The sequence below is a fragment of the Lissotriton helveticus genome, chromosome 1_1 (genome assembly GCF_964261635.1).
Source record: "Lissotriton helveticus chromosome 1_1, aLisHel1.1, whole genome shotgun sequence".
In the NCBI taxonomy this organism is placed as follows: domain Eukaryota; kingdom Metazoa; phylum Chordata; class Amphibia; order Caudata; family Salamandridae; genus Lissotriton; species Lissotriton helveticus.
In genome coordinates, this window is record NC_136057.1 from 252,487,645 (window position 1) to 252,501,433 (window position 13,789).

Consider the following 13,789-nt stretch of genomic DNA (forward strand, 5'->3'; position numbering starts at 1 on the left):
TTGTTCCACAACTATCATTTAGTTATGGTTCTTGAAGAGTGCCAAATCGTAAAATGTACAACCAACTACAATTTCAGGTGAGACTCAAATTGTATATGTGCCCATTCACCTAATTGCATATTACTGGTTTTATTAAAATGTATGTCAATTTTCACTCTCTCTGTGGCACCTCTTATTTATCTGCAGCGATATTCACAGGCGCATGTTGGGATCATATCTTTAAACTTCATGTCTCCTCACCCAACATCTACCAGATTGGCCACACTACATCAAACATCCTTATCAACCATGCAGTCCAAAGAGGTGCCTAGAATCACAAGACAAATCAGAATACATTACAAGTTTTCCCATAGTATTAATCACTATATAAATACAAGAGGCCCAGACCACATAAGTTTTCCTGCTCTGAATAGCCATATCAAGTGGTGAGGTGTGGATGCAGGCCTCTTAGTGGTAGCAAGGGTGGTGGCACATAGCCAAGGCTGCCTGCCACATTACCTTTTGAGGATTCTAGAGGAGATTAGACAAGTGGGGCATAGGAGACAGTGTGCACCGCCTGTGATGTTCAGATGTGATTTTAGTTAGGGGTGTGGCTATTTTACTGGAGTCCGTGCAAATGCACTGCGGCCCAGACATGAGAGATGCCAAGTCCTCTCTGCACTGGCTACAGTTTAATTAGCATACGAGCCCCAAAAGGTGATGTGGGGAATAATTTCAATAAGTCTAACCACTGGCAGTTACTCCAGCTAGCATTCAACCAATTCTTCTTTTGTCAACTAGGCCACCTCAGTGTGGACATAGGCATATATACATCAGTCTTAAATCTGCTCCAATAGGAACAGTCCACTCTGAAATGCAAGGCCAGGCCTACCATGAACCAGAACACAAGGAACCCAAGATGGGGTTTGCCCTGATTTGGGCTCCACAGTCAGGTGTTAGTATGTTAAATCAAACACACAACATCTGATGGGAGGAAGGTGTGCAGTAGGTCTAACCAATGACAAGCCCTCTGTGTAGCATTCCAGTGATTCTTCCCACCAGGCCAACTTAGTTTGGACCCAGCCAGATACAATTCAATCTTGACTCTACTTCAATAGGAGCATTTCAGTCGGAACTACAAGGCCAGGTCCTCCTTGAACGAGAACACAAGCAATCCAGGAACAGTTTTGCCCTGGTTTTGCTAAGAATTATTTTGAAGTATCTCCCAGGGTTTAGTTATGTGTGGTCACTTCTCCTGAGAGGGGTTGGGGAAGAGTCATTGTCACAGAGAGTAAAACCGGTCACAGGCAGACTCCCGGTAAAATTCAGAACAGAGGCTATAGCAGGGCAAAGGCCAAACATTCATCCAATGGATTTTTGCAGGACCTTGACATGTGGTAGAAAAGAAGAGTACGGAGACAGTGTGGAAGTTGATGGATGAGGCAAAAAGGCATCAGATATGAGGAAAAACAAAAGAGTGGAATGAAATAGAGGGGGATACAATGAGATGGGGAAGAGGAGGACAGCTATGGAGGTGAGACTTGGCTATGAAGTATAGGAAATAAAGGAAGAGGAAAGACAGGGAACAAAAATGAATAAGAAAATAGGAAAGACAGAATGAAAAAAAAGATTGAAGAGTAAAGATAAGAAAAGTGATTGGAAAGTAAGAAAAGGTACTGGGTAGGAAAGAAGAAAAATAGAAAGGACAGTAATAATAGAAAGATGGAGAGGAAAGATCATTTAAGAAGGCAGAGTTCAATGTAGAGGGAAAATAAAGCATGACTAGAGAGTAGGGGAGGGAGAGAAAGAAGGAAAGGACAATAAAACAACCAGGCTGGGATAGGTAGACCAAGAGGTGACAAACAAGGAGGTCAGAGACAAGGAGAGATAAGAAAGAAGTATAGTCAAGATATACATTTGATAGAGTGTTAGAGAACAGGAAGATTAGAGAGACTTTCAAGGAGAGAGCAGAGTAGGACTGACTTAGATTGAAGAAAGGGGCCAGAATGAGGGAAGAGTGGATTGGCGTGTAAAATAAAAACAGAAAAGGGGGGAGTGTAAGGAAGAGCAAGGACAGAAAAAAAAACTAAAAAGTAGGAAGGTGATAAGACCAATCTAGCTGATCAAGTGGAAGTAGACAGCAATAAGAAAAGTTGGAAGGAGGAGATATGAGTGGCATGGATGTAGCAAATAGAGAATAATTATAGTTAGAATGATTAGGGTACAAGATGCAGTGGAACTCATGCCCGGGTGTGCAAGGAACTCTCTGCTTCTCAGTAATGGGTGACTTTACTACCAACTCAGAATTGCGGGGTGTTCATTTTTTTATGGTTTGCATTAGGGCTCCTAACGCCCTTACTATGCCACTGATTTTGGCAGCTTGCACACCGCCCATGCTTTCATATTAAGTTCTTGCTTATCTTCAATGCACGCTGCCTTAGCTGTAGTGCAAAAAGCACCTTTATTGCTGCACATAGAGGAAACAAATTAGAGGAAACATTGCTTATAAGTGAAGTGAATGCCCCTGTGCATCTTGAGGCCGAACTGAATATCATCTGAAACAACATGTTAATGTTAATGTTAATGTTAATGTTAAATGAACTTGTAATGCGCACGGCTGCCCCAGCCAAGGGGCGTCCCGGCGCTTGCTGTGAGAAGGTGTACCAGTAGTGAGTGATAGTTCTGTCACAGTGGGGCAATTGTACTTTAACAGAAGAGATGGGTTTTTATCGCTTTCCTGAAGGGTAGTAGCTCCTCGATTCTTCGAATATGAATAGGGAGTCCATTCCAGAGTCTTGCGGCAAGGTGTCTAAATGACCGACCGCCCATTCTTGCTAGTTTATAGCGGGGCACTACTGCCAAGATGAAATGGAAGAGGATACATTTGACATACTGTGCAATAGCTAAATACCTTTTGTGGTTTCCAAATGTTTGTTTAGGAAATGTTGGATGATACAGACTTCTACACAAACACCTACAATATCTTCACCAAGGACCCAGAGAACCTCAGGCTGATACTGCAGAACAGTGATGTCATCAACTGGAATCAACTTCTGATGTTAGAATGTAAGTCCAACTGAATGGGTGAACTGGATATTGCCTATATCAAACACGTATATTGTGAATAGTTCCCTTAAAAACTGATAACCATTTTATCTTTGGTACCATGTATATGCACAATAGTTAAATAAAGATGTAAATATTAAAAATGGAGAAATGTCCTCAAATACAGAGTCATAGTGCAAAAGACAGCCCGAGAAGAATGATAGACGGCAGCACTCACTTTTGCTTTTGCATTTTGCATGGCAGTATCCAATGAGAAGTTTATTTTCTATGGGTGCAAAACCTTGATGACGTGTGTATGAAGCCAGTCACTATTTCTATGTAATGCTTGATTATGCACCATCATCAGACTGAAAACAATTGTATCGTTACCATCACGAGGATTTGTGAATGACCTGAGGTTAACTGGAGTGACTTAAGTAGATGCATGAGACTAAACTGGTCTTGAGTTGATATAGGCTAAATTCAATGGAGATCAGTGGTACACCATAAAAATTGAATAGTTCTAGGATAACTGCAAGTATCCAAGCAACTGTGAATACCTGTCTGTGTCATTATATAGGACTTTACTGATGTGGGTAAAGAGCAGTAATGGTAGAGTGCTGGAATTTAAGTCAATGTCTATGTTGTCCTTTTCTTAAAGACCCAGCTCCATGTACAATTTGCTAACATACAGGCAGTGAACAGAGACTACTTCACTTATTGCCAGAGCGTATTGATATTAAGCAAAGTATTTCTTTTAAAAATAAAATATTTTATTTAGTAACACAGTAAGAACAATCACATGATCTGTCTGCGTACATCACAATAGTTTGAACATAGCACTGTAGCAGAGTGACATTTTATAACACGACAGTCATAGAACCCCTCTTGATCATAGCAAGCAGAGCGCGGAGAAAGCCATAAGACAAGTGTATAAATGTTTATCTGTCCAACAAGGTCAATAAAGGGAGCAAAGGTATACAGTTTCCCCTTTCTAGTGAATATACCTTGTGCCGAAAACATTAATTTAATTTACAGACATTTAGGACTTGGAGCGACCACTGCTCCGCCTGTGTCTCCCTGCCCCAGCTGCCGCTGCTGATGAAGTTCGAGGCTCTCATCACCCGCAGGCTACCACCTGCGCCTCATCCCTGGTTGCCAGTGGTAGGTCGTAGGTAGGTTTGTTCATCCTCCGCTTCATTGCCTTTATTGTATTGCCTGTATTTTCATTGTTGTGTCTGTGACTGCTGTCCTCTGTCTTCCCCCTCTGCCTGTACATGGTCCGTGACCCTTTTTCTTCCCTCTGTTCCCCTCACTGTCCCCGTGCTCTCCCTGCCCGGTCTTTTCTCCTGTACCCCTCGCTGCCCCCCGTGTCCCTGCCCGGTTTTCCCTTCTGTTCCCCTCGCTGCCGCCGTATCTCTGCCTGGTTTTCCATTCTGTTCCCCTCACTGCCCCGTGCCTCTCTGCCAGTTCTGCCTTCTGTTATTTAATGCCCCTGTATTTCATTGTTCTGTAATTTGCCTCTGTGCCACACGTTTTTCCGGTATTTCTGTGCTCATTTGCCTTCTGTACCACTCGTTTTTCCTTCGTTTTTGTGTCCCTTTTTTCTTCTGTTCCACTAGTTTTTTGTGCCTGTCTGCCTTCTGTGCCACTCGTTTTTTCCCTCATGTTTGTGCCCCTTTTGCCTTCTGTTCCACTCGTTTTTTGTGCCCTTCTGCCCTTACTTCCACTCGTTTTTTTGTGCGCTTCTGCCCTCTGTGCCACTCGTTTTTCCCTCGTTTTTGTGCCCCGTTTGCCTTCTGTTCCACTAGTTTTTTGTGCCCTTCTTCCTTCTGTGCAGGAGAAATAGACTAAATAGATTAGGCCAAGGCGCACAGCGGTTAAATCAGGGTAGGTTGAGTGAAGAGAGTGGTCAAATTTAAAGTTCAATGTGAAGGTGCTCCTGCAGGTGGCGCAACTGTTCAAGTGCGTCCTAAAAGGTTGAGGAGTTGAGTGTGCTACTGGGGTGTAAGCCCATCCCTGCGGTGGGCACACTTGTATGGTTCAATGTGCGGAGAGCAACAGTGAATTCCAAGTGTAGTTCAATAAAGTTCCATAAGTTCAAAGTTTTCAAACTTTATTCAATCTTTAAAGTTGAAATTTATTTCATATTTCCTTCATATGAATCGTCAAGCGATTAATTTTAGCAAGGGGCTCCAATGCATTTCGGACAACGGTCCTTTATCAAGGAGCACTGCAACAAAGGATATACAATGAATACGAATCAATAAAGGAACTGGGGTAACAACGTGACAAACGTTACAGTGGTGTCCAAGTGAGTCAACCTCATGCACCCTTGATGTAAATTAGAGAAATGAGTTGGAAAGGTGGGTAAAGAAAAGTTCCCCAGGTTTTCTAGAAGTGATAGAAACATTACGGGGATGTGAACGAAGAGGGTGCTAATCGTGGGCATGAAGATGTACAGTGAATGGGGAAAATACGAAACCTAAGTCGGGCTATGAAGAAGTGAAATGAACAGCTCGGTGAACCGAGGCTTACGTAGTCGTTTATGAAAGTGCGGTCATGCTTAGAATTAAGAGCGAAGTGAAAACTTACTAAGTTAGAAGATTAACCGGTAGCTCTGAGAAGCCGGTGCTGGGTGCAGGTACTGCGCGGAGTGAATGCGGAGTACTAAGGAGGGTGAAAAAGGGAGTGGAAATAGAAGAAGGATTAAAGAGGAGGCTGAGAGAGTGAACTGAGGGTGGCCATCTTAGAAAGGAGGCAGGGTGATGCAGAAACAGAGAGTGTGGTATCGGTATAAGGTGAAACACACGGCAGAACAGAAAAATAATGCAACAATAGACGTCCGTTTATAAGTAACAGCTCAGTTCGGTGCGGTCATTAAGACCGAATGGTTTCTGTGACTGCAATCTATAAATCCATGTGGTTTCTCTTTGCAAGAGGGTTTTGTTGTTGTCTCTCCCTTCGGTTTTAGGGACCATTTCAAGAACCATGTACTTGAGCTGGGCCACATTATGGTTGGCCTCATTAAAGTGCATTGCTACGTTGGATTTGGAGTTGCTGGTACGAATATTAGACTTGTGTTCATTCAGTCGGGTCTTAATTTTCCTGCTGGTTTTTCCCACATAGATTTTGCCGCATGGGCACTTCAGGAGGTAAATCAAGTTCGAAGAGTCGCATGTAGCGTCCACATTGAGTTTAATGGTAAAGCCTCTCATAGGATGATTTACAGTGTTACCTTTAATAATGTTATTGCAGTTGTTGCAATGGTAGCAAGGGCGAGTTCCAGTATGTTGGGCAGATGTGGAAGTAGTTGAGTTTTTAGACAGAATTTCTTTGAAGTTCATTGGGCGGGTGTAGGCGAAAATGGGGGGATCCTTAAAAAGGTCCCCAAAATCAGGTTCGGAAGATAAGATGCGCCAGTGTTTCAATATAATGTTTTTGTAATTTTTGCTCGAAGTGGAATATCTCGAGACGAGGACCATTCTTTGGTCGTTGCTTTTAGGAGTGCTCCGTAGAGCTTCTGATCTGGAGATTGCAGTGGTTCGATCAATGGCTTCTTTGAGGATTTAATCAGAATACCCTCTGTTATGAAATCTTGATGCCATAGATTGAATTTGGATCGTTCTGATGTCTGGATCAGAGACTATTCGAGTTACTCTTAACATCTGGCCTCCTTAGTACTCCGCATTCACTCCGCGCAGTACCTGCACCCAGCACCGGCTTCTCAGAGCTACCGGTTAATCTTCTAACTTAGTAAGTTTTCACTTCGCTCTTAATTCTAAGCATGACCGCACTTTCATAAACGACTACGTAAGCCTCGGTTCACCGAGCTGTTCGTTTCACTTCTTCATAGCCCGACTTAGGTTTCGTATTTTCCCCATTCACTGTACATCTTCATGCCCACGATTAGCACCCTCTTCGTTCACATCCCCGTAATGTTTCTATCACTTCTAGAAAACCTGGGGAACTTTTCTTTACCCACCTTTCCAACTCATTTCTCTAATTTACATCAAGGGTGCATGAGGTTGACTCACTTGGACACCACTGTAACGTTTGTCGCGTTGTTACCCCAGTTCCTTTATTGATTCGTATTCATTGTATATCCTTTGTTGCAGTGCTCCTTGATAAAGGACCGTTGTCCGAAATGCATTGGAGCCCCTTGCTAAAATTAATCGCTTGACGATTCATATGAAGGAAATATGAAATAAATTTCAACTTTAAAGATTGAATAAAGTTTGAAAACTTTGAACTTATGGAACTTTATTGAACTACACTTGGAATTCACTGTTGCTCTCCGCACATTGAACCATACAAGTGTGCCCACCGCAGGGATGTGCTTACACCCCAGTAGCACACTCAACTCTTCTTCCTTCTGTGCCACTCGTTTTTCCCTTGTTTTTCTTCCGCTTTTGCCTTCTGTTCTCCTCGTTTTTTGTGCCCTTCTACACTCAGTTCCACTCGTTTTTTGTGCCTTTCTGCCCTCTGTGCCACTCGTTTTCCCCTTGTTTTTGTGCCCCTTTTGCCTTCTGTTCAACTCGTTTTTTGTGCCATTCTGCACTCTGTTCCACTCATTTCTGAGCCCCTTTTGCCTTCTGTTCCACTTGTTTTTTGTGCCCTTTTGCCTTCTGTGCCACTCGTTTTACCCTCGATTTTGTGCCCCTTTTTCCTTCTGTTACCTTCGTTGTCCCTCAGCGCCCTCGCCGCTGCGTCCCCTGCGGCCCCGTCCCCAATGGCCCACTGCCCATTCGCTGCCTCACCTCCCGCCTCCCAGCGGGTCCTCCCTCCCACCTCCCCATATATGCCGGCCTCAAGCACGCCGAAGGCGTGCCTAAGGCAAGCCCGTCCGTGCCTGAACCGCGCCTGGACCGCGCCCAGCGCCAGAACCCCTGGCCCACCGCACCCGCCATGACAACCGCCACCACTGCGACGCCAGCACGCTCTCAACTCCGGATGGAGCCACACCTGCTTCAAGGCCACCCTGAAACGCACCCACGGACCCTTCACCTGCCGGAACTGCAGCTACACCAGCCACAGAGCTGATGTACCACCTGTCAAGAAAGACCCCAACCACCTCTGATGCACACTACTGAACACCCGCTCCGCACACAAGCTTGCTGTCGAGCTCTGGGACCTGCTCGACACAACATCCCCGGATGTCGCCTTTCTGACAGAGACCTGGTTTAACGACTCCTCCGCCCCCAACATGGCCATAGCCATCCCAGACGGCTACAAGATCACCCGCAGAGACTGCACCAACGGAGTCGGAGGAGGAATTGCCATCGTCCACAAGAACAGCATCAGGGTCTCGACTACAGACCCTAACTCCACACTCAGAGGCACCCTCGTCTACCGACCCCCCGGACCCCGCGCCCATCGCTGACTTGATCAGCAGGCAAGCCCTGACCTCCACCGACTACATCCTCCTCGGAGACCTGAACTTTCACCTTGAGAACAACGACAACGACTCCACAACCCTGATCGATAACCTCGCCAACCTCGAACTGAAGCAACTCGTCCCAACGCCCACACGCTCGACCCCGTCTTCTTCTGAAGCCTGCACATCTCCATCAGCCTCAACACCGAACTCCTCTGGATCGACCACCGCTGCATCCACTTTGCCTTCCAGAAGCCCACCACACACCACCACACTCAACAGATCCCCCGCCGCTGCTGGAGCAAAATCACGAAGACCAAAGACTGAAGACAAACTACACGCAAACCTCGCTCTCAGCCCACCCACGGAACCCTCCAACACCGACAACGCTGCCCACAGCCTCAGACGCTGGATTGAGGACTGCGCCAACACCCTGCCTCGCTGAAACCCCCCCCACAGAGACACCAGCAAGAGAGCCAGCTGGTTCACCCCAGAACTCCTAGCCTCCAAGCAAGCCTGCCGGGAACTAGAGAAGAAAAGGCACAGTGAACAAACCCCGGACAGCCACTCAGCACACAAGGACGCCATCTGCAAACACCACCACCTCATCAGGGCGGCTAAGAGGACCTACTTCAAAGACCGCCTTAACAACAACACACACAATAGCAAGGAACTCTTCAACATTGTGAAGGAACTCTCCAACCCCGGCTCCAACACCAACGACATTCCGCCGTCGCAAGCCCTGTGTGACTTCCTCCCCACCTTCATCCACCGCAAGATAGCAGACATCCATGACAGCTTCAACATCCAAACAGCCTCAACAGACAGCAACACAACAGACCCGCCGCACACCATCGGCTACGACCCCCTGCTAGCCTGGGTCAGCGTGAGCATCGATGACACCATCAAGTCCATGCGCACAATCCACTCTGGCTTTCCGTCAGACCCATTCCCGCACCACATCCTCAACAGAGCAAGCAGCTCCATTGCACCCCACCTGCGCAACGTCATCTATCTCTCGAGACTGCGACCTTCCCAGAGATCTGGAAACATGCCGAGATCAATGCACTACTCGAAGAACCTAAGGCAGACCCAAGAGACCTCAAGAACTCCCGGCTCATTCTCTGCTCCCCTTCCCGGCCAAGGTCATCTAGAAAACCGTCAACAGCCAGCTAACCCGATACCTCGAAGAAAACAGAATCCTGGACCCTTCCCAGTCAGAGTTCTGCAGCAACCACAGCGCTGCCACCATTGACATGAGGACCCTGCTGGACAACGGCGAGACCACAGCACTCATCTTCCTCGACCTCTCTGCCGCCTTCGACACCGTCTGCCACCGCACACTACGCGCATGCCTCCACGCCGCAGGGACCCGAGGCAAGGCTCTGGATTGGACCACCTCCTTCCTCTCCGGCAGTACCCAGAGCGTCTACCTTCCCCCTTCTGTTCCAAAGCCTCCAAGATCATCTGATGCGTACCCCAGGGATCATCCCTCAGCCCGACGCTGTTCAACATTTACATGGCCCCGCTCGCACACGTAGCCCGACAGCACAACCTCAACATGATCTCCTATGCCGATGACACTCAGCTTATCCTCTCCCTCACCAAGGACCCCATCACCGCCAAAGCCAACCTCCACAACGGAATGAAGGCCTTCGCCGACTGTATGAAGACCAGCTGTCTGAAGCTGAACTCGGACAAGACAGAGGTCCTCATCCTCAGCTCCAACCTTTCAGCCTGGGACGACTCCTAGTGGCCGACGGCACTGGGGGCAGCCCCGACAGCCATTGACCATGCATGCAACTGGGAATCATCCTCGACTCAACGTCTCAATGACCAAGCAAGTCAACTCCGTCTCCTCCTCCTGCTTCAACACCCTCCGCATGCTCCGCAGGATCTACAGATGGATCTTGACAGACACAAGAAAGGTAGACACCCAGACCCTCGTCAGCTGCAGACTCGACTACGGAAACACCTCTACGCGGGAGCCCCGATCAAGCTCATCAAACGACTACAACACATCCAAAACACCTCGGCACAACTGATCCTCAACGTACCATGCCACGGCCACATTACCCCCCCACCTGAAAAACCTGCACTGGCTCCCCATCAACGAGAGGATATTCTTCAAGCTCCTCACCCACACACACAAGGCACTCCACAAGACCGGCCCATCCTACCTCAACAGACGGCTCTCCTTCTACATCCCCAACCGCCAGCTACGCTCCGCCGACCTCTCACTCGCCACCGTCCCGAGCATCCAAAGAACAACCACCGGTGGGAGATCCTTCTCCCACCTCGCCGCCAAGACTTGGAACACCCTCCCACTGAGCCTACGACAGACCCAAGACCTGCTGAGCTTCAGGAGGATACTCAAGACCTGGCTGTACAATCAGTAGCGCCCCCCCCCTCCAGCACCTTGAGACCCTCACGGGTATGTAGTGCTCTTTACAAATGATTGATTGATTGATTGACATAGCATCTTTACTCGCTCCCTCCACTTCGCCAGTCTCCTTGCCCACCAAGTCTTGTTGATGTGGACCCCAACATCCTCTAGGACAACTCTGGGAGGAAGCAGATAACTATATATATCGGATTGCAATTTGTAATGTATCATTTAGGTGTGCCAGTCCTCTAGTGTCCTGGGGGACCCTTTTCCAGCACATTGCATTTAGCAAGAAGCAACCCCATGGCCTCGAGTTTCCTGACACGCTTATCCACCGCTCTGTCGAAGCCCAAGAGCGCAAGCAATGGATCGGAGACAAAAAAAAATCCTGTAATATTTACCAGCTTGTGAAAAAAAAATTCCCAGACCTCTAGAACATCCAGACAATACCATAGGTGTGCACAATCCCAGTCTCTGGCGCACAGTAGCACTGACACTCCACAGTGTCACGTAAACCATATCGATGGAGTCTCTGGTGCATACTACATGCAATTTATCTATTTAAAGTGTATCAGTTGGTGCTTGCCATTTAAAGAGACCCCAGTGGTCATAGCGCCACAATACTGCCAACATTTATTATCGATTAACCTGTCAAGGTCACTCTGCCATTCCAGACGCACCTTAAGCATAGTAGGCATCCTGGCTTCCTGTGCAGTTGCATAAAATGTTGTCAGCAACCGTACCGGCCATTAGTAATAATGGGGTAACCCAGTGACCCTTAGAACCTGGGTAAGTACATTAGAGGAAAAAGATGGTTCTGTCGTACTGGAGCATCTGTCTGTATTAAATAAGAAAGTGTTGGCATATCTGTGGGTTCAATCATGTCATCATTCAGAAGGTCTCGCAATGTGTGCCGAGCTCTATAATATTATAATATAAGCACTGATGGAGTATGCCTCGTCCGCAATGGACTTCTAGCTGTTTATCCCTCCACCTCAAAGAAATCTCTCATTTTGGATATTCCTAATGTGTTAAGGGTTTGCACCAGACCTTTCTTTCTTCTGACCGGGAACCAAGCATGTCTTGTGGCATTTAGTGAATCAAATATACTATGACGTATCACAAAATAGCATTTAGGGCAGAATTTAATAATCCGCTGCAACTTTCTCTTTATACAAGTCTGGCAAATCGTGCCAACCATGGAGCCAATAGTGCGCATGCAAGCACAGCACCGCCTTATAGTATAGTTCTAGGTCTGGCACATTCAGCCCCCCCATATCCACTGGTAGTGTAAGAATCTCCCCCTTAACCCTTCGGTGTTTACCTGCCCAAGCCAATTTAATCAGCAAGGAGCATATATCAACGAAAAAGGTTTGCCGTAGAAGAATCTGACAGTGGCAAGTTAATCCACCAATATCCTCTTCTAATCTATGTAGCACTTTCCCTTAGTTGTCCAATATATCTATTGAAGGATTTGTGTGGATTTGTATGCTCAAGTATCTCAAAGAGTCCGCTTTCCAGTACAGTGGGAAGTATAAGGTTGATGGAACCATATAGGGAATCAAAGGAAAAATTATGGACTTAACCCATTCACATGGCATCCTGAAAGGCCCGAAACAGACCACCTCACTGAGTACAGGGGAGAGATTTCTCTCTGGGCCGTGAACACACAGCAGTATGTCGTCCACGTATGCCGAGACAATGAGGCAGTAGCCAGGGAACTGCAGCCCCCTATGCCAATGATACTGCCTGCGGGCACATGCCAAAAATTTAGCAACAAAGGCATACAATAAAGGTTATAAAGGGCAGCCCTGACGAGTAACTCTCATACTGTATCAGCCTGAATGAGTGTCTCTGACTGGGGTAGCCTAGCAATGTGAGAGGAAGAGAGTGCCTGGGAGCAGAGCCAACTAAGAAGAGGCATGAGGTATGTTTGCTGCCCGAGTGTACACTGCAGGAATCAGCTGGGAGGAAGGCAGCAGTGAGGGGATCACTTGAGTATCCTTGAGCTCCGGGGGATTGCTATGACCCAACTCGAGGCTGTAGACAATGGAACCTATGGAAATAGCTGAGGCCTGCAGGACCGGTCGTGCGTATGTGGAGCTTAAGAAAATGGCCCTAAGGAGTAAGGGGTATTTTGTCCCCTATAGAAGACTTTTATTCCCTACCGTGGACTTCCGCCCCATGGCAGTTTATAGGAGGGCACACAGTAGTCAGTGCTGATGACCTAACAAGGTGATTGAATTTTGGACTTAGTGACTATTTGACATCATCTGGGTTATGGGCCCGCTTACTCTTACCTCTTGGGCCCCCATAAGGCACTTTTCTCCCACTGCCGGTCTGCCAAAACTGATCTACTTCTCACTCCCCTCCACCATTTCCTCTATTCCTATTTTGGGGACTTGTTCTTCTGTGTTTGACTATGCAACTACCACTGCTGATCTGCGAGATCTGACCCGCTTCCCTGCCCTCCTTCCCTCTTTCCTCTCCTGCTGACTTGTTTCTTCTGTATTGAACTTTTGCAACTCTACTATTGTAACCATGTGCCCTTTACCAAAGCACTCCTTCTTCCCTTGTTGGGGAAGGATCCAACATTTATACCCTCGAGTCTCAGAAACCCCTCTGAGAGAGTCCACAGCATCAAGGGAGCCACAGACAGCAGAGGTGTGGGAATGATGCCCCGTGCCAAGCACTCCCTCTCCCCTTGTTGGGGAGAGATCCAATTTGTATGCCCTGGAGTCGCAGAGACCCCTCTGAGAGAGTCCACAGCATAAAAGGAGCCACACTCAGTGGAGGTGTGAGAATGACACCATTTCCTCTGGTATCCCAGCACACCGGACGTTGGGCACTGTTTTTCCTCGTCTCCCGGTCATGTTTTTTTGACCCTCCCCCTCCTCTTTCCCTCTTTCATTCTTTGTCTACCTCCCCTGCTGCTATCCCCTCTTCCCTGAATCTCTCCCATTACCTGCTTTTATCCCTTACGTATGTTTTTAACACATGGA

At 47.3% G+C, this 13,789-nt stretch overlaps 1 protein-coding gene across 1 annotated transcript in view; it reads left to right on the forward strand.

Annotated features, from left to right (window-relative positions):
- Nucleotides 1-13,789, forward strand: part of LOC144769034 (glycine N-phenylacetyltransferase-like) — a 244,865-nt gene that overhangs the window by 142,284 nt on the left and 88,792 nt on the right. Inside the window, exon 5 of the mRNA XM_078653030.1 lies at nt 2,919-3,045. Within this exon, the coding sequence (XP_078509156.1) occupies nt 2,919-3,045 (127 nt within the window). The remainder of the gene's footprint in view (nt 1-2,918; nt 3,046-13,789) is intronic.